This window comes from Buteo buteo, chromosome 16, assembly GCF_964188355.1.
Source record: "Buteo buteo chromosome 16, bButBut1.hap1.1, whole genome shotgun sequence".
NCBI classification, from domain to species: domain Eukaryota; kingdom Metazoa; phylum Chordata; class Aves; order Accipitriformes; family Accipitridae; genus Buteo; species Buteo buteo.
The window spans coordinates 3,797,977-3,820,242 of NC_134186.1; the positions used below are offsets into that span (position 1 = coordinate 3,797,977).

At 46.5% G+C, this 22,266-nt stretch overlaps 2 protein-coding genes and 1 long non-coding RNA gene across 12 annotated transcripts in view; 2 read left to right on the top strand and 1 right to left on the bottom strand.

Moving 5' to 3' along the window:
• Positions 1–610: 610 nt before the first annotated feature.
• NCMAP (non-compact myelin associated protein) lies at positions 611–16,307 on the top strand. 5 transcript variants are annotated; one of them, XM_075047439.1, is made up of 5 exons: positions 1,647–1,725; positions 12,779–12,847; positions 14,804–14,898; positions 15,031–15,115; positions 15,598–16,307. In XM_075047439.1, exons 3-5 carry the CDS (start codon positions 14,814–14,816, stop codon positions 15,737–15,739), a joined length of 312 nt encoding a protein of 103 aa, XP_074903540.1. In that variant the 5' UTR covers positions 1,647–1,725; positions 12,779–12,847; positions 14,804–14,813; the 3' UTR covers positions 15,740–16,307. The 5 variants fall into 5 exon arrangements, with proteins under 5 accessions (XP_074903544.1, XP_074903543.1, XP_074903541.1 ...); XM_075047443.1 differs by lacking the exons at positions 1,647–1,725; positions 12,779–12,847 and adding an exon at positions 611–1,134; XM_075047442.1 differs by lacking the exon at positions 12,779–12,847 and having other exon boundaries at positions 1,611–1,729.
• LOC142040126 (uncharacterized) lies at positions 9,228–19,829 on the bottom strand. Its single transcript, XR_012653112.1, has 3 exons — positions 19,576–19,829; positions 15,711–15,758; positions 9,228–11,236 (listed from the first exon to the last, which is right to left on the bottom strand). It is a non-coding gene; the product is annotated as an uncharacterized LOC142040126 (long non-coding RNA).
• Positions 19,830–20,197: 368 nt separating this feature from the next.
• The window catches only part of SRRM1 (serine and arginine repetitive matrix 1), an 18,451-nt gene continuing 16,382 nt past the window's right edge, over positions 20,198–22,266 (top strand). For all 6 annotated transcript variants that reach the window (XM_075047445.1, XM_075047449.1, XM_075047448.1 and 3 more), the window contains exon 1: positions 20,198–20,303. In XM_075047445.1, coding sequence (XP_074903546.1) covers positions 20,283–20,303 — 21 coding nt within the window. In that variant the 5' untranslated portion in view covers positions 20,198–20,282. The remainder of the gene's footprint in view (positions 20,304–22,266) is intronic.

Consider the following 22,266-nt stretch of genomic DNA (forward strand, 5'->3'; position numbering starts at 1 on the left):
GTTTCCAACTCAAGCAAAACTCCAGGTCAAGGATGCCAGCCCAGACCCCCCACCCTGGACTTCGTTGCCCACATGACACAGCAGAGACGGGCAGGAGCAGAAGAGTTTCACTGGACCAGCATGTTACAAACCCAGCAGCATGCGGAAATCCCTTCTTCTGATGAATGCATTAGGAAACGTGCAGATAAACACATCTTGTTACACAACCCAGTGGTAGCTGACTAACTGTTACTTGTGAAAGTCCTGAAAAGGAGTTAGGAAGTCCTTATCCCACCACGCAATCTATGCCAGCTCAGACAAGGTCTGGTCTGAGGATTCAGAGGTTTAAATCAGAAAAAAGCAATAATTTATAGATTCATTTACAGTTAAACCTTCACTCTAGTGAAGTCAGCCATCGATGGAAGCTAGGTAGCCACGAGTGATGTACTCTGGTCTTCCCAAGAAATCCACTGCACGTGTTTATGGATCATTATGAAGCTCCTGTTGCTGCTTTCCCATACGGAGGCAGGATTTTGTAATGGGCAGGCTTCATCCATGTTTCAGGTTGCTTTATAATGGAGGTTGGTGGTGTTAGTTCTGCGTGCAGATGGGGAAGCTGAGATGCCGGATGGGAAGGGGGAAACGTCTTCTGCACAGCAGCTCAACAATCGTAAACCATGAATTGAGCCCAGACGGAGGGCTCTGCAGATTTGTTAATGTGGTTTCCTGGTTTCTGGTGGAAGCAGCATCAGGCCCCAGGCAGGGGCAGATCCCTTTTTGTAAGCATGATTTCCACATGAAAAATGCAGCCAGGGATTGCGGTCACACGCTTCTTCCCCACTCATTACTGGGAAATGCAGAATAAAGCCAACTAAGTACAGGTTGAAGGCAAGGCAAGGATTCCTTCCCAGTTTGATCCTTTTACTACCGAGAAGACAATTTTGTTCCCTCTTTGGGATGGATGCGTTCGGGATTCTTCTCCAAAAGTGCTGGAAGACCTTTGGGCACTGGAGTGCCCCGTGCATCAGAGGGTCTGAGATGTCCCCGTGAGCCCGGTCCGGTACCGTCTGCCCCCCGTGACATCCCTCCCCCGTGGTGAACCGGACACGGGGCAGTGCCGAGAGCGGGACGTGCACCACTCTTCCCAGCAGAAAGGTCGGAAAGCGCCTTCGGGTTTTTCGGGAGGCGGCAGCTTCTCCCTCAGTCCCGGACCCGGGGCCGGGGCTGCGGTTCGGGGGCTGTTTCCCCCCCCAAGCCCGGTACCGGGGCTGCGCGGGGGCAGCGGGGTCTGTTCCTTAAAACTGCTCGACTTCGCTTTACGTCAGCCTGAGTTTCTGCGTCAGAACTCCTCTCCCTCTTCTTTCCTACGGGGGATGGGGGGGGAGGAACGACGACACAAGCCGGGGCTCCCCCCACCTGCGCCGGGGAGGCGGCGCCGGGGGCCGGGCTGGGCGGCCCCGGGGGAACCACCTGCCGGTACCGACACCCCCCTGAACCCCCCTCCCCGGGTCGCAACGGGGCAGGGCTCGGCTTCCCCCGACCCGGCCTGGCGGGGGAAAGGAGCGTGGAGCCCCGCGGGGGAGGGAGAAAGAACGGCGGGGGCCGAGCCGGCGCCGGTCCCGGTCCCGGTCCCGGTCCCGGTCCCGGTCCCGGTCCCGGTCCCGGTGGGGAGGGAAGCGCCGTCCACAGCCTCTGCGGGAAAGGTCGGTCCGAGGATGAGGTCCTGAAGCCCCGCAGCATCCTCCTGTGAGTAAGTCTCGGTAGCTGGGTGGGTAAAAGCTTGCGGAGGGTTGGGTATACGTATGTAGCTGGAGTTGGTATAAGTTTAATTCTTCTGCTTGAAAGCTCCGAGTTTAGTTTCTGCTGCCAGTGAAATGGCTGGAACTCGGCGGTTCAGGGAGGTTACTCTGGGTTTATGTGCCAGTGATCGTATGTACCACAGTAAATGCTTCTACGTGCAGCAAAGTTCTTTATTGGTAACTCTAAACGAGAAAGAAATACGGAGCAGATGTCCTCGTACGATTCTCTGCTAAACTGGTGCTTTAGCAGTTGTTTCATTAATTGGAAACCTTCAAGGTACAGGGTCTGGAACTGATCTGGCAAGTTGTTCCCTCCCCAGAGAGAAGTCTGCACGGCTGTTGAAAGATTGTTCTCTCCCTAGCGGTGTCCTTTCATCACTGGGGATATGCTGAATCTCTTGTCCTGACTTACTCACCCCCAGCGCTATAAATAAGGTTTTGTTGGTGGGTTTTTTGTTGTTTTTTTTTTTTTCAATCTGCTGAGCGGCGTACTAGAAAGGGCTGGCAGGCTAATATTTAACATGAAAAGAACTAGAAAGCTTGGAGCATTGTGTTACAGTTCGCTGAGCGTCTCCAGCACAGAACAAAACTATACTGCTTTCATTATTTGGGAACATGCTGAAGTTGCTGAAAGGTTTGAACTGCGATTTCTAGCTTTTCATGGTAATTAATGTATTTAATGCCCTAGGAAGTCCTTGTTAAAGGAAGCATAGTATTGTGTAAACAAATTTCACTAATGTGATACATTGTGCTGGATGGAGTGTTTGGGCAGGAGGGTTTGATTTAGTGATTAGGAACCAGAAGACAAAGGCAGTGCAGTAATCCGTGACTTCATGGCCCCGTAAGAATTATTGTCTTGCTGCATGGACAGGTAACTGGGCTGTGAGTGCCAGGGTTAGACACTGAGGGCTTGCCAAGGGCTTTGAATGGTTCTGATGGAGGATGGGGTGTAAGCATAAAGTATCGCACTGCCTACGTGTTTGTCTACACAGCGTTCTTGGAAGAGGTGGATGTGCCTCATTGATTCAAGAAGTTTGCATGTGCAGCACTTAAAGAAATCTTGCGACTGCTTTCATCCTGCTGTTTGCAAAGTGAAAGGAGTTGCATTTCTGTATTGCATACAGAATGCTCTGTGTATTTTTTAATACAGGAAAAACTGAAGGATATGAAAGTTGCAGAGGTTTTTACCACAGTACTGAGATTTGCATTTTTCTGGTAGATCAACAGCTTCAGTTGCAGAAGAACCAGTCCGGTAGCTGGGCAGTACATTGTACCACATGCTGAGCTGCAGGCAGAGGACAGCAGTCCTAAAACTCCAATCCACAACTGGCAGTAGACCTGGCTCCCTTGTTGGCAATAATTCATGAAGGTTTCCTGTCCAGCCCTGCTCCTATCTGTCTGCTGCTATTGAAAGCGTGACTTTTATTAGTTACGCTAAATTCTTCTTCTTATGGTAATAAAGAGTGAATCAGTCAGGATTTAGTGCACAAAGGAGCTGGAGAAGCCCGTGAGTGACACGCCGAGTGCCTACAGCGGTCTTAGATCAGCAGCTACTGTGCTCATGGGGTAAATCCATCAATGTGGAACACCCTGCGGGGTGCTGGAGTCTGCCCAAAGCAGCCCCTGCTCCCCAGGGTGATATCTCACGTGCTGGGTTCTCATGCCCTTGTGCCAGGCTGGGATCAGCGTCGCTGAAGAATGGCTGTGTTGGGAGGGGGCTTGGTCGGGGCCGGCGAGTGAGCCTTGACCTGGCCTATTGTTGGGGATGTGGGAGAGGGGAAAAAAATGTGGTGGGGATGACTGCGCTGCTTTTATTGAGTCACAGAAATCAGGAAATGCAGCCAAACCTATAGTGTTCGTTAGGCCTCTTGCAGGGAGAGATGATATGAGGCATGAATGGAGATCACAGAGGAGGAAAGCAAGAAAAAAAAGCTGCTGGGATGTCTGAGTCATCTAGTTTCCCACTGACATACATAGCTTAATGTTTTCACAACCACCTCCATGGAGAAACAAAGTTATAACCTAATTCCAGGGGCCCTGGAGTCACTGTTCTTCCTCGCCATCAGCAGCTCAGAGCCAGCTACCAGCTGGGGATCCCCCTGCCCAGCTACCAGGTTGATGGTGCAGTTGCTTCAAGTACCAGGCTGGGTGAGTGGGCAGAGGAAAAGGGCTCTGCCTTTATCGCATCCTCCCATTAGGATGGAGACAGCCCCCTGGACGAAACACACACCTAGATTCATCCCACATAACATCAGCCCTTAACCACTCAGCTGTGGGCTTGCAAAGAAAGTGCTTTTTAGTGGGATTTGGCAGTGCTCAGGCTGAGGAAGGTAAATGAGCCTGTGGATCGTCACAGCAGCACTGGGGGACTTGGGCTGCCCATCACGTGCCGTGCCAATCAGCAGCACCGCAGCCTTGCGTGCTGTGTGGCTGTTTCGTGCTTCTGCTCAGAGCAGAGTAGAAACCCAAATAATTACTTGGAAAGACAAAGTTTCCTATTTACTTATTAGTCTGTAATAGAAGCCTCAAAACTCTGGACCTAGCAGATGTATTTGTCTTTAGAAAAGAAAAACGAACACCCATCTGCCAGCAAACAGGAGCTGGGTTGATTCACGCGCTACGGTTTGTGCTGGTAAGTGCAGAGAGCCCTTCTCTGACATGAAAGGCAGCTCAGGGTGCAAACTCATTCCAATCTGCTGTGGGTCACAGTGCGAGCCACGGGTGTTTGCTCTGTCCCGTGGGAATCTCGGTGTAAGGGAAATCCAGAAATAGCTGTTGCCATCTCTCTGGCTCTGCTGGACATAGCAAGGGGTGCCTGAAGGCACATCTGGGACTGCCTTCCTCCTTGGATTTGTTCCTGGCATCAACGTGCCATTGGGTAAGCGACTTGCCCACAGGCAGTGAAGGGTTCAGAGAACAGAAGGCCAGGGAGGCACCCGGCCTGAACTCTCCAGAACTGAGAGAAGTGGTTTTCTAGTCTGGGAAGCCAGTCCTGGTTTGGGCAAATCGGTCACGAGTGATACTGGACTCCAGCCATGGTTTGGCTTGGCTAGGAAGGAAGGTGAAGGATAGGCTATAGATTTCAATGCATTTGGCTTGTGCGTCTCTTTTTTTTGATTGTTATTGTCCTTATGAGTCTTAATTTGCTCCAGGTAACTCCTTTTTCCTTCTCTTGTCACAAGCGGCTGACAGTATTTTAGTAGTTCTTTGTTTTTTAAGGCAAATTTCCCATATGTCTAGGCAAAACACAGGACTTTTTTGCTGGGGTTCCCCTCTTCTCTTTGGGTGTGCTCTTCACGAGAGGTCACTGATACTCAAGTCTACACAATATGGTTATACAAATACATTTTGGTGTCTCTAAAATACTCATTCTTGTTCTTCATTGTCAGAACCACCACGGAAAGCTGCTTTGCTGCGTGCATGTAACTTGGCCAACCCTTTACAGGGAAGGGATACGAACTGGCCAGACAAGATATAAAAACTCCCTGAACTCTGGGAAACTTTTCAAATTGGATCTGATTCTAGATCTGCATGCCACAGCAGGAGCCCAGATCTGCCCTGTGCTACTGATGTTAATTAATTTCATGCTGTTCTCCAGCTGCATACGATGCTTTGACATTGTTTTTGTGGTTTCTAATGGTCCTGTTCCAGTAACACAAAATGGGCCGTCAAGTTCCTCTTCTCTGAACTGCCCGTGAGAATCAGGCTGTGCGACATCTGTCCTGCAGTGCTTTGCAGTGGCAAGTAAAAGATAGCCAGGCAATGCGGCCGGGGGAGCCGAGTCCCCGGGAGAGGGGACATGTGTCCCACTGCAGGCAGGGCACTGCCAGGGCTGGCGGTGGGATGCTGAGCTCTGAGCCCCTCTTGGGGAGAAAACTCTCAAACCGCTCTGTGAGAATGTGTGAACACATTTCTTCTCACCTACTAGCCTTCTTTCCAGGCTTATTTCATGTCTCAGTCAGGGGAAGGTATTTCAGCATGTTGATTAAATGCCTGTATGTCCTGCATTCAATCTCTGGCTAAGGGGAGGCTATGTCAGATTCGATCTACTCGGCAAACAAGCAGCACATCACCATCCCCTGCCCTGTTTTAAAAAGTGTGTTGAAAACTGCCTCTGCTGCCTAGTCTTTTGTAAAAGAGAGTGGTAGAGTCTTTCTGTCCCGAAGGCAGGTGCTGGCTGCGCTGCCTGGCTCAGCATCCGCAGGGCACCAGCTCACAGGGAGCAGTGGCTGCCCCATTCAGCTTGTTCCCAGGATTTCCAAGACCGTCTTCGCCCCACTCCGGCTCCTCTCACCTGCCTTTTCCTCTTCGTCTCTGGGTTCTCCAGATTCCTGGCTGATGCGTAAGGGCCTCCTTGAGTGTTCCTGTTCTGCCTGGTCACATTGAGAACAAGTGCCAAGCCCAGCTACAGATACCAAGTGGTGACAAGGGGCCTGATGTCCTCGACTCAGTGGAGACTTTCTGCTTGTAGGAGAGTGGTGCTGCAATATCTAGTTTTTTGACATATGTTTCAATGAGCAAAGAGAAATGTTTTGTCTCCCAGAGCAGTTCAGCTGGCCGGAGTGGTGGTGTTTCAAAGGTCCAGAATGACACTGAGATGTGGGTTTATCCAGCTCTGATCCTATTGCTGGTTCTTTTTCTTTTCTGAGCAATCTTTGCCTTGTCTTTTCTGAGGAGCTCTGGAGCTATAGGGAGCATGCAGAAAGCACACCTTGCGCTGCAGAGCAGGAATGCAGATTCAGAAGACTTCAGTCTGGGTTAGATCCCAGAAATCGGGGCTGATCTGGAAGTGGGGGGACATTTCCTTTCTCTAAGTGATTGTAGTTACATACTCCATTTTTAAAGTTACATTTATTGAAGACTTTGGCCCTAAATGAAACCAATCTCTTCTGTGCTGTGATTCCTTTTCCATACCACCATCCCTTGGGTTTCATTTGGATTTTTTCTTTCTTCCTTTCTAATTGGGAACTATTTGGGATCTTGCATTTAATACTGGACTTTCAGACAGATATCTGTTTCTGACCTTTAAATAAAAGGGTTAATGCTGCAATTCCCACACTCAGAGTTTCAGTCCTAATCCCCTCTCTCCTGCATTGGAGCATTTATGGGTTGTGCCTGGAGTAAAGCAGATGCCCTGATGGAAAATCCAGGTGAGAGAGGATTTCTACAACAGTGTGATCTACTGAATGGCTCCAACCTTTCAGTAAATGGCAGATCCAGCAAGGTACAGAGCCTGATAATCATTTCTGCAAAAATATTGCTGAATCTGCAGTGTTTTTTTTTAAACTCTTTTCTCTAGGAATCTGAAGCTGTAGGGAGTTTTCTAAAGATACTGCTGAAGAGCTGAAATGAGTCCTGCAGTAACAGGGCCCTTTCTAGAGCATTACGTGCACAAAGCAGGGTTGACTTTCTGCTGCAAGAACAGAAGCAGACCGTCCTCAAGGGCAAGCTGCTTTTTTGTGGTTTATTTGTCCAGCTCCACTGAATTTGCCATCAACATGCAGTTTGCTGGGACTTCTTTGAACAGCAGAGACAAATTGTTGGGTAGTGTGACCGCTGCCAGACTCTAACTGAGGGTTCAGCTCAGATTAATTTTCTTGCTTTCCATTTGAGTGCACACGTTGATGATTTCTAAAATTTGTCACCTTGAGTCTCATTCACCCTCCCCCATGAGTCACTCCTGCACTGAGATTCATACAGGTGCCTGGAGGCATTTTTCTTCTTTCCAAATCATTTTTTCTGGGTAATATGTAACTGCTAATCGCACATCCTTCCCTCCCATGTCCCCCACCTGAGTGCTCCCAGGAACACGCACGGTGCGTGGGACCTTATCACTGTGCAGCAGGGAGAGGCACCTTATTGCGAGCAAAGAGTCCGGAGTGTGTCATCTTTGGGGAGCCCGTGTGGACTTTGGGCTCCTGTGACGCTTTGCGCCTGCTGCAACAGTCATCGCTTTCTAAGTGCGTGAGTGCGGGTGGATTTTCTTTGCCCGTTGCTGTGGTGAGTCTTGTAATCCACCAGACTGCATTTTTGATTCTCGAAACAGAGCTTAATTATGCTGCCAAGCACCGGTGGGAGCTGCTGCTCAGAAGTATGCATCTGCTAATATCTCTCTGCACGGAAGGGACTTCCAGCTCCTGCTGAGTCCAGATGAGCTGGGAATCAGCCTCAGGCTTTGTTTTGTCCTATGAATTGGCTGTCCCTCATATCCCTCATGTTGATTTTCCTGGCTGAATTGTGTGCATGGGAGTTACCTCTAGCACACAAGCAGCACTTCTGGGATGCAGTGGTGTATCTGTAGCAATTTGCTGTAGAACGTAATACAGAAGTTCACCCTATCCTTTCCAGAAAGCACGGGACTTGCTGCACAGGGGATGTATCCCAGATTTCCAGCTGTGCAGCCATACTTGCAGAGCTACTGAATCGTTGCAGCGATGGCTGAAACGGAGGATGCCCAGATACCAAGGGATAGAAAACCCTCAATATCTGCTTGGACAAAGCCTTCAGGTAGAAGAGCACATCTGATGAAGAAAATGATGTATGGTCATCTTGACATAGTGCAGAGAACCGTGAGCTAGCTCCAGCCCTGAAGGAGGTACAAATCACTCGTGTGTCGTGCTGCAGTGTTAGAAAAGGCTTTCCTGATTGCAGGGGCAAACCAAGAGATATTAGTGACACTGTCTGAGCGTTGGAGACCACCTCATGAACCTGGAAATCGGTGTGATCCATCTGTGCATTATTTTGCTTTAAGTCTTGAGACATGGTTCTGTTGTTGGAGAGTAGGCAATCCTTTCTCCAAAAAAAAGACCAAGTGGTGTATTGCACCTTTCCCTCTTTGTTATAATAAGGTGGATCACATGAGACTTACTTGCCAGCTTTTGATTACACCACTTGTAGTTTGTTAATTTAGCATATTGTGTGTGCACAGTCATACGTTGAAAAGGTAGAATAAGAGCCTTCTAATAATAATTTTAAAAAGCTGCCAACAAAAGAAAACCTCTAGCATTCCTTTCAGGACTAAGCTGCAAAATTGTTCCCAGCTCTCCTGATATCTGATATATCATCTGTGCGTTGCATGTAAATGGCAGTTTTGTTTTAAAATGTTACTCCATTTCCTCTTAAATTAATCACTTCAGATCTAAATAATGAAGTAACTCTGTCTTCTGCAAATGCAACCATTGGACCAAATGATTTATTCTAAATGTCTTTTAAAGAGCCTTACAGCACATTAAACACACCATTTTCTTTTGGATGATATATTAGTTTAAAATTTCAGTTTTGTTTAGCATTGCTAGATGGAGGGGGTTTTTTGCATCCCAACTTTCACGGGTCTGCCTGGAAACCTAGGGAAGCAGTAAAGCATGCCTGGGTCCAGGATGGGAAATCCCAGACAACTGGCCAGAGCTAGTGGGAAGCTCTAGATGACACATATGATATTTGTCAGTGAAAGAGGGGTAATCTGAGTGTTTAAAAAATAAAAAATTCAACAACAAGCATCTGAGCTCAACCTGACAGGCCCCACTGAATAGTCCTGTAACCCCACTGCAGGTTACATTTGAGCAGCGCAAGCTTTGAGCTGCAGGAGCTTCAGGTGGTGGCACGGTGGGGTTTTTCCACTTAAGTTCAAATCCTGGTTCTGACATATATGTCACAAGTGTCCGAGCAAGTCTTCTAATCCGAGTGTGCCTTAGATCCTGGCCTGTAACCAGTGGGAAAATACCTCTGGCTTGTTTTGCTTCCCTATCCTGGCTTGTCTGCATAGGCAGTCCTACCCTGAAGGATCTAGAGTGTTTTTATGATATGAATCCATTTTGCTGAACATGGTGGAGTTAGTGTAGCTCCCATGAATAAGTGCATTCACACAGAGGGAGAGGAGAAATGTGTGTGGCCCAGCATTTTAAGGCAAAAAATTAGAATTGTGAAATCTGCAGTTCACAGTTCAGTTTAGACATTGCTCCTGGGCAGGTCAATGACAAAGTCTCTCTGGTTCGTATTTCCAGGCATGGCTTTTGAAATGAGGGCATTCCTTTCTGGGGACCTGTCTTCACCTTCTCAGTTCTTGTCATCTGTGTGAGCTGAGGGTTTTTAGCCCTCTCAAGATACAAGCCACGCAGGTAGAATTGCTGGGTTTTTTTTCTTGGTGCCGCTACTGCACAGTAGAGTTGACTGCAGTTTGTGTAACTTTCTGTGTCTTGGCAAGGAAATGAAATGCTTTTAATATGTGTTTTAACAACAGCTAAACCTGGAGAACTCATGCCAGAACCTGAGACAAATGCTTATATAAAAGTGCTGGTCTGACATCAGGACACGTACTAATACACAGGCTCCATACAGAGCGGGGTTGTTTGCCTGAGGCCACGTTTATGCCTTAGCTCCTGCTAGCCACTTTGAACTTGTTTTTTTTTTTTTTCCCTCCTTCCTCCCTCTTTAGAGCCTCACAAGGTAAATTCAGACAAATTCAGGTCTCACTGAAGCACACTGTGGTTTTATTACTTTCTGAAATTACAGTTTGCCTCAAACCCCCGGCCATGTTCCTGGTTCTCATGGCTCATGATGCTGCTGGAAGGTGAGCGCAGGAGCATGTGGCTGCACTGCCGCGAGGCTGTTTGGATCGAAGGTGGATGGTTTGCCGGGTTATGGGGAGCTGAAGCTGAGTTTGCCACTCTTAAATATAAGCCTGTTTCCTTTCTGCGCTGTGCCATGAATGCTCAATTGATTCTCCTGCTGCTGGAAAACAGCAGGGAACAATGAAACACGCAGGTTCAAACCACTTGGTGTTCACTGCGATTAGGCAAGGTAAACCTTGCTGCAAAGACAGGGAAGGTCAGGCTGCTTGGGTGGAGACAGGAGCAGAGCTGAAGCGTCCATCCGCTTCCTCTGGGGATTGCTCGCAAGCCAGGTCCTTGCTCTTGAGCTCAGTTACTTTTAGGAAGGGGGAAAAACTCTGGACTTACTCAGAATGATTAAATTCTCCCTTGGATGGGAGTGAGTTTGCTGCTTAGGTTGATGTGCGAGCTGAGCTGAGCCTGGGTGGTTTGAGCTGAGCCTCAGAGGTGCCTTAGCACAAAGCTCCTTTGGAGCCGTGGGAGGGTGGATGTGGATGGTAGCTGGCTCCTCAGCCTCTTCTTCTGCAGGATAAAAGATGGTGATGAGCCTGTGGTGTGGAATTCTTGCAAGAGAACAAATATGAGATTCAGTTGACTGTGAGGACATCTACCATTCATGTGGTAGAAAGTCCTTCCCCCTCCACTTAATAGGGTCTGACTGCTTCTTGGGCTTCTTCGATGACATCTTGGCATTTGTTTGTTGGAATTAATGCTTTATGCCTCTCATAATTTGCCTCTCCTCACAGAGCTGCAGCACCCTGGTAGTGTTCATGTAAGTTCAGCTCTCAGTGGCCTTTTGATTGCGTAAGGTGGTTCTCACATGGCACTGCTCATTTACAGTTGCAAGAGGACCTGAGGAAAGAGAATAGCACAAATTCCAGTCTATTTCTAAATATTCTAGAGGATATTCCCTTTCCTAGCAGCAGTCATGGCTAGTATACTGAGAAAGAAAACCAGAAATCAAGCAAACCAATGCTGGGTTTTGTCGTCCTATTCCTTAGTGGGTTTTGTGACTTAAGACTCTGACCTGTTGACGTTTTTGGGAGGGGAATCAAGTCACAGAGCTGGCAGCCAGTGCTCTTCCTTAGACCTGGATAAGTAAGGAGGGAAAAATCACCTGGTTTTCAGCCTGTGTTTGGCCACAATATAAGACAAAAATGCTATCTGTGCAGCAGTGGAGTTGAAAGGATGAATTAATTCTCTAATTGAGCTTCTGGGTCAAAACTAGTATATATTACTGCTGGAGAAACAATAGCTGATTTTGTGTCTAGTTTAAAGCCTGCAACACAGCTTGATGCAAATACGACCTTTTTCTAGGTGGCAAAGCACTGAATTTGTGTGTCTTCCTAACTGGCACCTGCCTTCCCTGGCAGGGAGTTGGCTCTCAAAGTCCAGCTCTCTGGGAAAAAACTCAAATAAACCCCTCTGTTCCCCATCACCCCTCTCCTGTAATTGCCAGGTGCTGCACGAATCGCTTGACAGATGAGCTCTGATCCCCATCTCGTCGTAAATGAGCACGGCCATTCAGCTTGAAATTTGACAGGGTGGGGAGGGCAGGGAGGCTGTGTAAATGGGGGCATTGCTACCGCTTGCCAAAACAACCTATATGCTGTATCTGCAAAGGTGTTTTAAATGGAAACCTGCCCAAAGCTTAACTTTATGGAAACACTTCCAGCTCCATCATATGGGGATGCAAAAATAACCAGCAGTGTGTGCCCCCACCCCCAGTCTCGAGAACTACGGAGGAATTACTGGCTCTCAAAACCCCAGGCAGGTGTGTATGCACAGGGGGAAGTGCATGCTGTGTGTCATAAAGAAAGAATGTCTTGTGATTGCTGTATCAAAGTCCATTTCTTCTTCCCATGCTATATAGCTTTTATTGAGCACTCCTGATTTTCCAAATGTTTTTCTAAACAGAGTAGGATCCAGCCTGCAATACCCCGAAACTGGTAGGTTCCCATGGATTTTGCTGGGCTTTGCTGGGTCCTTGAGTCTTGCAGTGCAGGCTTCGTCAGGCGTAACCCAGCTGATTCACAGGGGAGGAATGGAGCTGGGACTTGCTGTAGGTAAAGTGGAGGACTGGCACCTCCCACCCTGGCCTGAGACACAGACCTTGAACCTATTTACTTGTTAGACAATGCAGAAAAAAAACAGATTTGATGCATTTTTCAAAGTGCATCTTAGAATGTTACACCCTGTTGGCTGAATTTCATCCTTTTTGTAAACAGGCAGTTTCACTGTCAACAATAAAAATTCTTTAGTTATAGGTGACTCATGCACAAATAGCTCACCATTACCAAGGTAGTTTGAACCAGATGGAAGTTAGTAAGTATGAATATTATGTGGCTTAATATTGAAATATTCAGCCTTATTTATTTGGGATTTTTATTTTAGTAGCCAGAGGAGGAGAAAAAACACTTCTGTCAATCTGGAATCTGTGCTCTCCTAGTCAGGATCAACAAGGTAAAAGTTGGACGTGGCTTTTTCTGAATTATGTCCATAGTCAAAATACTTGCTCAGCTTTCCCCAGCCTGCAGTGTGACAAAGAGTCTCTTCAGCCTCTGCTTGTCAATGGTACAACCTTCATCAGCACGGGTTTCAGATGGATGGGTGGGGAAAAGTGATGGGGACAGTGCTGTTACCCGAGCTTCCGTGCCTCTCACAGATTTCCTCCAAGGCGTGTGTAAATCCTTTCGCTGTGCTATACAATAAGGCTGGGCAAACTCGAAACACAAAATATTTCTTTCAGCGTGGAAAGATCTACGGCTACAGTTGATGATCATGTTGCTGAATTAACTTGGCCTTGGCTAAACAAAGGAATCATTCAGTCAGAGGAGAATGACCCAGTTACAGACTCGAGACAGAGTTATTTTTGTTTTTTAAATTAAAAGAAAAAAACCCGACCCTTTTTAACTTAAGGGGATCGAAGTATTTGATAAATGGACCTCACAGGTCTGATCCTTCATACCCAGGCAGACATTGAGTGCTTCCCATCCTGCTGGTTACTGATCTCTCTCATTCCTCACAGATCTGTTAGCGGAGCCTCCCAAGTACACATTGTGTGTTGACTCAGCTACTGGGCTCCCCACCCCGAAAGAACACCCTGCCTGTCAAGAGCAATCAGAGCTCTCCCCTCCTCGCCTATCAAATCTGTACCCTGCCACTACATGTGTTTTATTTGATGGATGCTACTTTGCAGAAACCTTTAGGAAAGCTTCAATAAGGGGCAGGGAAGGGAGACTGCCTTTCACATTTGCACTTCTCTTTATTACCGATTTACTTCTATCCACTCAATAATTTTCTGGCTATTCTGTATCTTGTGCTCTGTAAAATCAAAGCTACTAAGAACATGCCACATGTCCACAATATCCCAATGGAGTGTAACAGACAGCAGGGCAGAGTCCTGCCTGGTTGTACTGGGCAGCATCTGAAACGGGAAACTCAATTCCAGAATCAGGTGTTGAAGAATAATTTAATTTTCGATGGATAGTTTAAGTGTATTAGCTTTCTGAATCTGGGGGCTGAAATGGTTTCAGAGGTCTGTTTGAAGTGGTATTCACACCCTTCTCAGACTGAAGGAGTCTTTTAATGGCTAAGGTTACTAGTCACATTTAGAAAACATTTGGAAAACGCTTATAAAATCAGTAAACATACAGGCTGCTCTTTCTAGATCTACAGTTTTATCCTACCAAAATGCAGAAGCAGGCATATTTTCAGCTATCCACTTGCAGGCTTGTGCGCTTCAAATAATAGACCTGAGATGACGCTGATGTGAACGAGGTGCTGGTTCGAACTCTGTAAACTTTCTGTCATGGTCACATTGCGATGTTTTTTTCTGTTGTGGGATAGCTGTTGTTTGACATGTAACTTTTGGAGCTTCGAGTTAGGGGATTAAACTGTTTTTCTGCTCCACGTTAGATGAATGAAGCTCCTTCAAATTCTCTTGTATAAAAGAGTTTTTAAACCTTTCTGTGCTGATTTGTTTTCCCTTACTTAAAGACATATTACTGAGTACTGGGTACAGAACTCTTCATGCTTATTTACTCAGTGATCTGAATCTCACAACCTGAGACGATAGTCTAAAATCCTAAACCATTTAAAATACATATATTTATCCAAAACTTGTATTACAGCAATAATGTATAGGTAATAATGCATTATTCTGTTTATATCTTATTTTATCCTATTAATACTGAGCAGTGTATATTGTAAGGCAAATTGCTCAAGACTAGATTTTAGCAAAATTTCCATCGACTTCAGCAGGGCCAGATTTTCACCACTAAGAAAATATTAAAAACCCCAGTTCAGTGAGCCTGCACTTGGTAGACTCTGAGTCTTTAACGGGTAGTTGCCTAATTATCACTGTGAAATTTTGGTTAATATTTTATAAACTCACTCTTCTTTTTTTTTCTTCTGTAGCCGAATCAAGATGACAACAGCCGCACCGCTGATCAATAATACTCAGTTCTCAGTAAATGTGACCACAAAGTCTCAAGAACAAAGTCTCTATCAAAGTAAGAAAAGTAGCGAGGTGGTACCTTTTTTTTTTTTTTTCCTTAAGTGGACCTTGAACTTGGCAAACTTCAAACTGTACAATGACAACTTTGTAAATAAGGCTTTTTTTCCCCTTTCTGCTTCCCTGCTAGGTTCTGGAGCAATAGTTGCTGCCATCGTAGTAGGAGTGATTATTATTTTTACAGTGGTTCTGCTCATACTGAAAACATATAACAGGTACGTGGCCAAGTTCTATAATTCGCTAAGACAAGACTAGATGAACCAAAATCGTCTGAGAGACCATTTCAGTATTTGTTGCTGAAAATTTCCAGGAGAATCTAAACTATAATGTGCTTGATTGAAGTGTGCTGAAACTCAGCGTCAGTGTTCTGTGATTGAATTGCCAGGAAGCAGAAAGAGATGCTTGATGGAAGCTCTTTGTAGGGATCCCTGTTGACACAGGGGAAAGGTCTGCTGTGCGCATCAAGGCTGGCAGAAAAAAGCTTGATTTCTCACTTTCAGGGCATTGGGTTAGACTTATCTGCTCTAGAAGCACTGACTTGCCATTTAGTGTCTTTGAGATGAAATCCTTGTTTGTATTGACTTCTCAGTAGCTGTTCAACATAACCTGCTTCAGCGGGAACCTTCCCAAAACTTTCCATGGGAGAGACCACAACATGCACCAGCATGAAGTGACAATTTCATTTTTACCTTTACAGACACATGAGAGTGAAGCGGGAGTTGGAACCCAAAACCACCAAAACAGCAATGCCACCTGCTTTAGGGCAGAACAGCAACAGCCTTTCTCAGCACCCAACAGTGACTTTCATACCTGTGGATATCCACATGCAGAACAGGTAACTGGGAACGCTCATCCTCCCTGTGAGAGAAGAGAGATAGGAATTCTTATTTACGTGGACCTGGGACTCCACAGCAAAGCGACGCTGCATTTGGAATAGTGACGAGCTCTTATTTTGTCTATAGATTGTAATTAATCCTGCTTTCTGTCTTTGGGAGGAAAAATAAAAAGTCTGGACGCTTTGCGTATGACTGAAATCAACTGGTGGAGGCATACAAATCATCAGAAACTCAATGAGCCTTCTTACAGAGCTCTGGATATGGAGAGACTGATTAAACCAAGCTCATTTGTTGGAAAAAAGATGCACACTCATATTTTGTGGAGCTTTTGCTTACTCAGAGAGTTTGAGCTTTTTCTGGTCTGCAATGATTGATGATAAACTGGAAGAAAAATTTGGATGTGCAAGCTACAACTCAGGTTGAACCTGGGCTTGTTATGATTTATGTGAAACAGGTTTGTAGTCGGTTTTATATGTGATGGATAGTACAGGAAGTATCAAAATTGTATTTATCTTTACTCATCTTTCCTGTTGCTAATGCCACATATGTATGGTTTGAGATTAAAAAGTTACCTTTTATTTTCAAGTATTTCTAAAATATTTCTATGAACTTGGTAACCTATCAATTTCCAAATGAACTCAACATCTAAGGGTTTTCACTCTCATGCCAAGAACTGCTTTAGTTTCATTACTGGAGTTGGGTTAGAATGTTTTGTCTTAACACAAAATATGAGAAGTTCTTTAATTGAAAAAGTAAGCATGGAAAGGCAGTATAAAGCAAGCAAGGCTCTATACAGCTACTGTGTACAATTCACATCCTGAAATGCTTTGCTCTCTACTGCAGACTAGGCTTGAACTATTTTTAGATTTTTTTTTTTCTAGAAAGTAACCGAAAGTGATGTTGTTTTGCAAGTGTGACGATTGTGGGTGTACAGTAATGCAACAAAGAAATTCCCTAGGATATTCACAGCCCACTGAGTGCGAACACACAGTAGCATTGTCAGACATTCAGTGGCTGATTGTCTCAAGTGTGTGTATCAAAGCAGCCCTGAAACACTGTCTGACAGGACAGATAGGAAGGATTAGGAAGAAGTTGAGAAGTTAAACCCTGTTTTAAATAGAAGTACGTGAGGCTCTGAGAAACAGCTCTAGTCTTTGACACACACAGATTTTATGGAACCACTCACTTGAATGGCTGGACAGAGTGTGAAGGGAATACAGCAGTATCGTAGCAGTCTGCATTTATTGTATGGTGGGCATCTTGCGGTTAGCTCTAAGCTACTGGGGCCATTAGAGGGCTCCAGCCTGTTTGTAGACCTTAGTAAAACTGTTAGTAGGGTATTTTTAACTCCTTTTTGGGAGCTGTAGAGAAAGAAATTCCTGTTGTCTAACTGAATTGATCACAGAGAGCCTCCAGCTTTAAAGCTTTTTGTCCTGCAGCGGTTCACTTGCTGTTCTTCCCAATACTGTCACACGTCACCACTAGTTACATTCTTAAATCACGCCGTGCCAAAACAAAGCTGACCATTCTCAGAGTAACAGTGGTGAAGGACTGGGGTGATAAGTTGATGTATTTTCTCCAAGATGTGAAGCCATCTCTTGGAACAGGTCATTTTTACTAACTGGTATTTTTGTGCAGAAACTAAATTCAATTACTTTGCAATTTTTTTTGTATGAAACTAGAGCACAGTTTGAATTCCAAACTAAATATTAAGACAGCTGTTTGTGAAGTTTCTAAATCTTGTTGTAAATATTTTACTTGTCCTAGTTCTCCAACTTATTTTTTGCGGCAGGAATGATTGATATAATCATTCAGAAGGGACTGCAGCTGCCAGTTTAATTTTTCTCCAGAAAGGTGAAGGAGTTGGCCTCCTGCTCCTACCTCTGGACAGCTAAGGATGTTTTCTGAGCATGTTCCACTGTATCAAAATCAAGATCTTTTGAAAAGATAAGACCCATCTTACTGTTATTTTTTAACGTTACCAGCCAGACCTACTTATAGAAAATTTTGTTTACTTTCCATTTACAGAATTTCAACACAATGAAGTTCACTTTGCTTCACTGAAGCAGAATAAGCAGTACTACTATAAACAATTCTGGATCGGTAGAATTACTATTATTGGCAGGAGAATTACTGCTTTGACCACACTAGCATTGCTCAATCTGAAAAATTCAAAGCGTGCTGCCTTACCAGTAAAATTTGCCTTATATTGGCACAGCCTGGGAGGCCCCCACAATCCATTCTGACTCCTGTCAGCAAAATCCAGAGCTTATGCTGACCAAGCAAAATCACCTTCATAAGAAACAAAAATCACTGTATTTCCACTGCGCTACCACTGTAATGCTTGTATAATTTTCTGTGGATTGAACAGTTTTCCAGGAACAATCCCACGCTGTCCTTGCCCTGTAATAGCAGCTGCTTCAGCGCTGATTCAACCCGCCCCATCTAGGCACCTGGCTTCCACTTTCAAACCCCCCAGCTTTTGGAAAAGCTCCCCTTTAGCTGCCTTTGTGTCCAGACTTGCCATCAAGTAAACCTCCTGGTTAAAAAAAAAAAAAGATGACTGAAAGATGATATTGCAAATTGGTCTATTAAAGAAATCCCAGACCATGTAAGCCTTTGGAGAGAATAGGCCATGTAAGTATAAAGCATTAATTGTGATTCATACTAACTCATTAGAGATTATCTATGAAGCTCTGCAAATTAATACAAAGTTGAATCCTTAGTGACACAGTGCCTCAGAGTGCCTTTTTGCTCAGAAAGGTGGTGCAAGCAACGTTTCTACTTTGTTACTCTGTTCTTTGGTTATGTTTCTCTCTTTACAAAACATCAGGGGGGCTGTATTTGGCAGTGACAATGAGAACGTTTGGTCTGCAGGACATACAAGAATTGTCACTAAAAATTTTTTCTGAGGGCACATTCAGTAGTTGGTCTGCAGTGGGTCTTGCAAGAATTAGTATTTTTTTCTTGCTCCTAAAAGTCTTCTAGAATTAATAGCTTCAGCAGGTTGGATCCTTCAGTCTCACAGTTGGCGCTTTACTGATGCAAGTACATTAGTAAAATGTTTCAATTTCCACTTCTAGGCGAGCCCTGTTTCCCAAAACTTCTGCAAGGCAGCTTTCACCCCTCCTGGATCCTCACCCACCTTATTTCAGCAGAGAGCACATAGCTCCACCTAGTGTCCGCCCCCCCATCTAGCTGGTTGCAACTCGTATTTCTCAACAGACAAAACCATGAATTCCTAGTTGCCAGATGTACTAAATTTCAGAAACTACCTGCACCCCCAACCCAGTCCTCCTTCCCCTTACTCCACGGTGCCAGGACTGTTAAGTGGCCGAGTCGAACGCTATCCCAAGTTGGGCTGTGCAAAATGCAGAGGTATGATCATTGGAAGTCTTAAGATAAAATGCAATCATGTTCTTTGGGTCTTAGCCTGTGTCCCATAACCAATTTATTTTCCAAAAACATATATGTAAAACTTTATGTTTCTCACCTGTGACACTTACTAATGACTGCTGATAAAGCGGGAAGCAGCTGTTGTGCTTTAAGTAGAACCAACTTTATTTAAAGGGACCTAGTAATTCCTTTTTAAAGATAAAGGACATAGGAGTTTCTTTCAGATAAAGCCCAGGGCTGTTACTTTGGATGGATTTGTATTAACCCCAGTGAACTGTGACTTTACTCTCCCATCCTCTCAGGTGTCTTTCAGCCAGTAACATGCCACACACTTTTGTCTGTGCAAGGCACACACCAATTTGTTGTGAAGAGGGACGGAGGGCCAGACCACTCACGGCATTTTGCAGCAGCGTAACTCAACACAGCCCATCGCGTTTACTGACCAGGCAGAGTGCTGAACGCGCTCGTGGACTAGGCGAGCACTACAGGGCCGCAAGCAGAGGCCTGGGCCGTTGTGTGGGGCGGCAGCGTTGGCAGCACCGTCACGGCCCCTCACGGGCCCCGGTGGTGCAGAGATCCCGCTGTCTTCTGTGGGGCCGCAACGGCCCCTGTTCTGCCGAGGAAGAACCCGAGCTGATATGAGGAGACAGCTCCTGAGGAGGGGAAAAAAAAGCCGGGAAGGAGCTGACGGGGCCGCGGTTACCTCAGCCCGCCGACACGGAGAGAGGCGCTCACGGCCGTTACTTCCCGCGCGCGCATGCGCCGTTGGCCGCCAGGTCACCTGCCCCGCGCGCGCGCCCCGGGGCCGCCTCGCCGCACGTCAACATCTCGCGAGAGGAAGAGCCACACGCACAGACAAGACACCCGCGCGCCAGTGATAAGGACGCCTTACAGCCCCCCCCTCACCCCCCCGCTTTCACCTCACCCCGGCGGAACGCCGCGCTTTGCGATTGGCCGTCTCCCGCGCGCGCACCGACCCTCCGCGGCCTCAGCTACCAATCAGCAGGCGCCGGAGAGCCTTTGCGGGGCGCCCGGCTCCGCCCCCTCCCTCCCTCCCTCAGCGCGCCGAGCGTGTGAGGGGGCTTTGCGGGCGCGCGGTGCACGCCGGGACGGCAGCGCGTTGCGACCAGGAGGAGGCGGAGGAGGCAAGATGGACGCGGGGTTCTTCCGCGTAAGTGCCGGCCTCACGGGGTAGGGGGGGGCTGCTGGGCGGGCGGGGAAGGCGGCGGGGCAGCCCCGGTAGGGGACGGGCGGTTGAACCGAAGCGCTGCCTGTCCCGCCGCCGCGGGCGAAGGCGCTGGTGCCGCGCTCCCCCCCTGAGGAGCGCCGCCGTGCCACCACCCCCCCCCTCCACCTCCCCGCCCCCGCCCTGCGCAGGCTCCTGTGAGGAGCCGCCGTGAAGAAAATGGCGGCGGGAAGGAGGCCGGTGCGACTCGGCCCATCCGCGAGGCCGCGGCACCGTGGGGTTGAGGGAGAGGGAAAGGAGCGGCCCGGAGGGGATTTGTCGCCCCGGGACCGGGCTGGCCGGAGCGGGCGGCTGCTCGGTGCGCGGTGGGAGGGAGTGGGGGGGCACACGTGCCCGCAGTACGGGGCTCCGTCGCCGTCTCTGGGGGCCGCGTTCGCCCGACCCGGTCCCGCACTCCGGTGCGGCTTGGGACCACCGGTTCCTGCGTTAGGCCCTGGGGGCGGGAGGGTCTCCGACCCCGCCGGAGGAAGAGGGGTCCCACTGCGTCGGGGTCTGCCCCGTACCGGCTTGTGTCACGGCTGCCTGCCGAGCTGACGGGCCTTTGCGGGGGAGGAAGTGTAGGAGAAAAGGCCGAGGGGCAGATGGGAGGTGAACCTGGTTTTGCAGTGAAAGGCACTTCGATGTCCACATTCAAAGGAAATAGACAAAACTGCCCCTTTTTTTAGAGAGGAATTTTTAAACTGTGACGTGAAGATTTTTAAGTGTATTCAAAACAAAAAGAAGTTATGTTTTATTTTTAGGTTGGTATTTGATATTTTTTTTTGATTGCTGCCTTTTTCTCTTCTATTCTTACAGCTGTGCTGTATATTTTGCAGAGACTAGTAAACAGTAACCTACCTAGGGTATATTTATTTTCAGCTTTTTCTTCCATTAATTAAAATGAACCTATTTTAGGGGTGTTCCTTGACAACTTTGAAAACCAATTTAATTTTCCAAGATTCATTCATCTGTTCAGCCCTATTATTTTTAGTCCTGCAACTAGGATGGTTTTAAAACATGAGGACACACATAACTCTTCACTTAATTCAATTTTGTGTTAACATACTAGCTTGAGAAAAATAATTAACAAGCTAAAACTACACTTGTTCTGTTTAATGCAATTTTTAAAAAGGTTACAAGTAATTGTAATTGACAGCAGAATTACTGGGACTGAAAACACTGAATTAGAAATCTAATGTTCTTTTAAAGTGGCCTGTGAAAGGTGGCTGTTTATAAAAACAAAAGCAACATGGCACTGAAATGGGGCTGTAAACAGTGTTCTGTTCTGGTTTTAGTCTGGGTTCAGGAGAAGCCAAAGTTCTTGTGGAAATGACAAAAGTGCAGCAGAGCAGCAGTTTGAACTCGCCATATTAAGAAAGCTGCTGTTAATAATTCTTGCAGTTCTTCACACTTCTGTAAAGTCAGTGTAGACTGTTTTGTCTCTGCCTTGAAATTCCTGTGACACTGTTCTCTGTCTTGTTTGGTTACCCTTGCTGCTTGCCATGTGTTATAAACAGACCAAGAAAAAACTTGTTCCTTTCCACTTTACTTCTCGGTTGTGAAAGACAGAATAAAAAAAAAAGTATAGAACATTAAATTCTTGAGTGATCTGACAAGTATTGCATTTGTTGCTAGTGTGTAAGCCACACAGTAGGCTGCAAATATTATTAAGAGTTTTAAACAGACTTAATCCTGGCAAGTGCCTGTGCCACAATCAGTCTTTAGGATATTGTTCCCTTTCAATATCTGATGACTTCATAGCATGTTATGTTGCTTATTCCAGGTGCTTTCTGATCAAATGAAGTGGTTGGAGTTACCTTAGAATTTGAGCTCTTTCTTATTTATTATCTTTTGGTTCCTTAGCAGCTGATATTTTTACTGGTACTCAGCTCCTTCTTCTGTGCATAGG

Bases quoted from the DNA above. Each gene is read 5' to 3' on its own strand.
- NCMAP (XM_075047444.1), top strand. From the start codon at position 2,300: ATGAAAAGAACTAGAAAGCTTGGAGCATTGTGTTACAGTTCGCTGAGC. The intron at 14,899-15,030 runs GTAAGAAAAGTA...CTTCCCTGCTAG, and splicing joins AGAACAAAGTCTCTATCAAA to GTTCTGGAGCAATAGTTGCT. The intron at 15,116-15,597 runs GTACGTGGCCAA...TTACCTTTACAG, and splicing joins ATACTGAAAACATATAACAG to ACACATGAGAGTGAAGCGGG.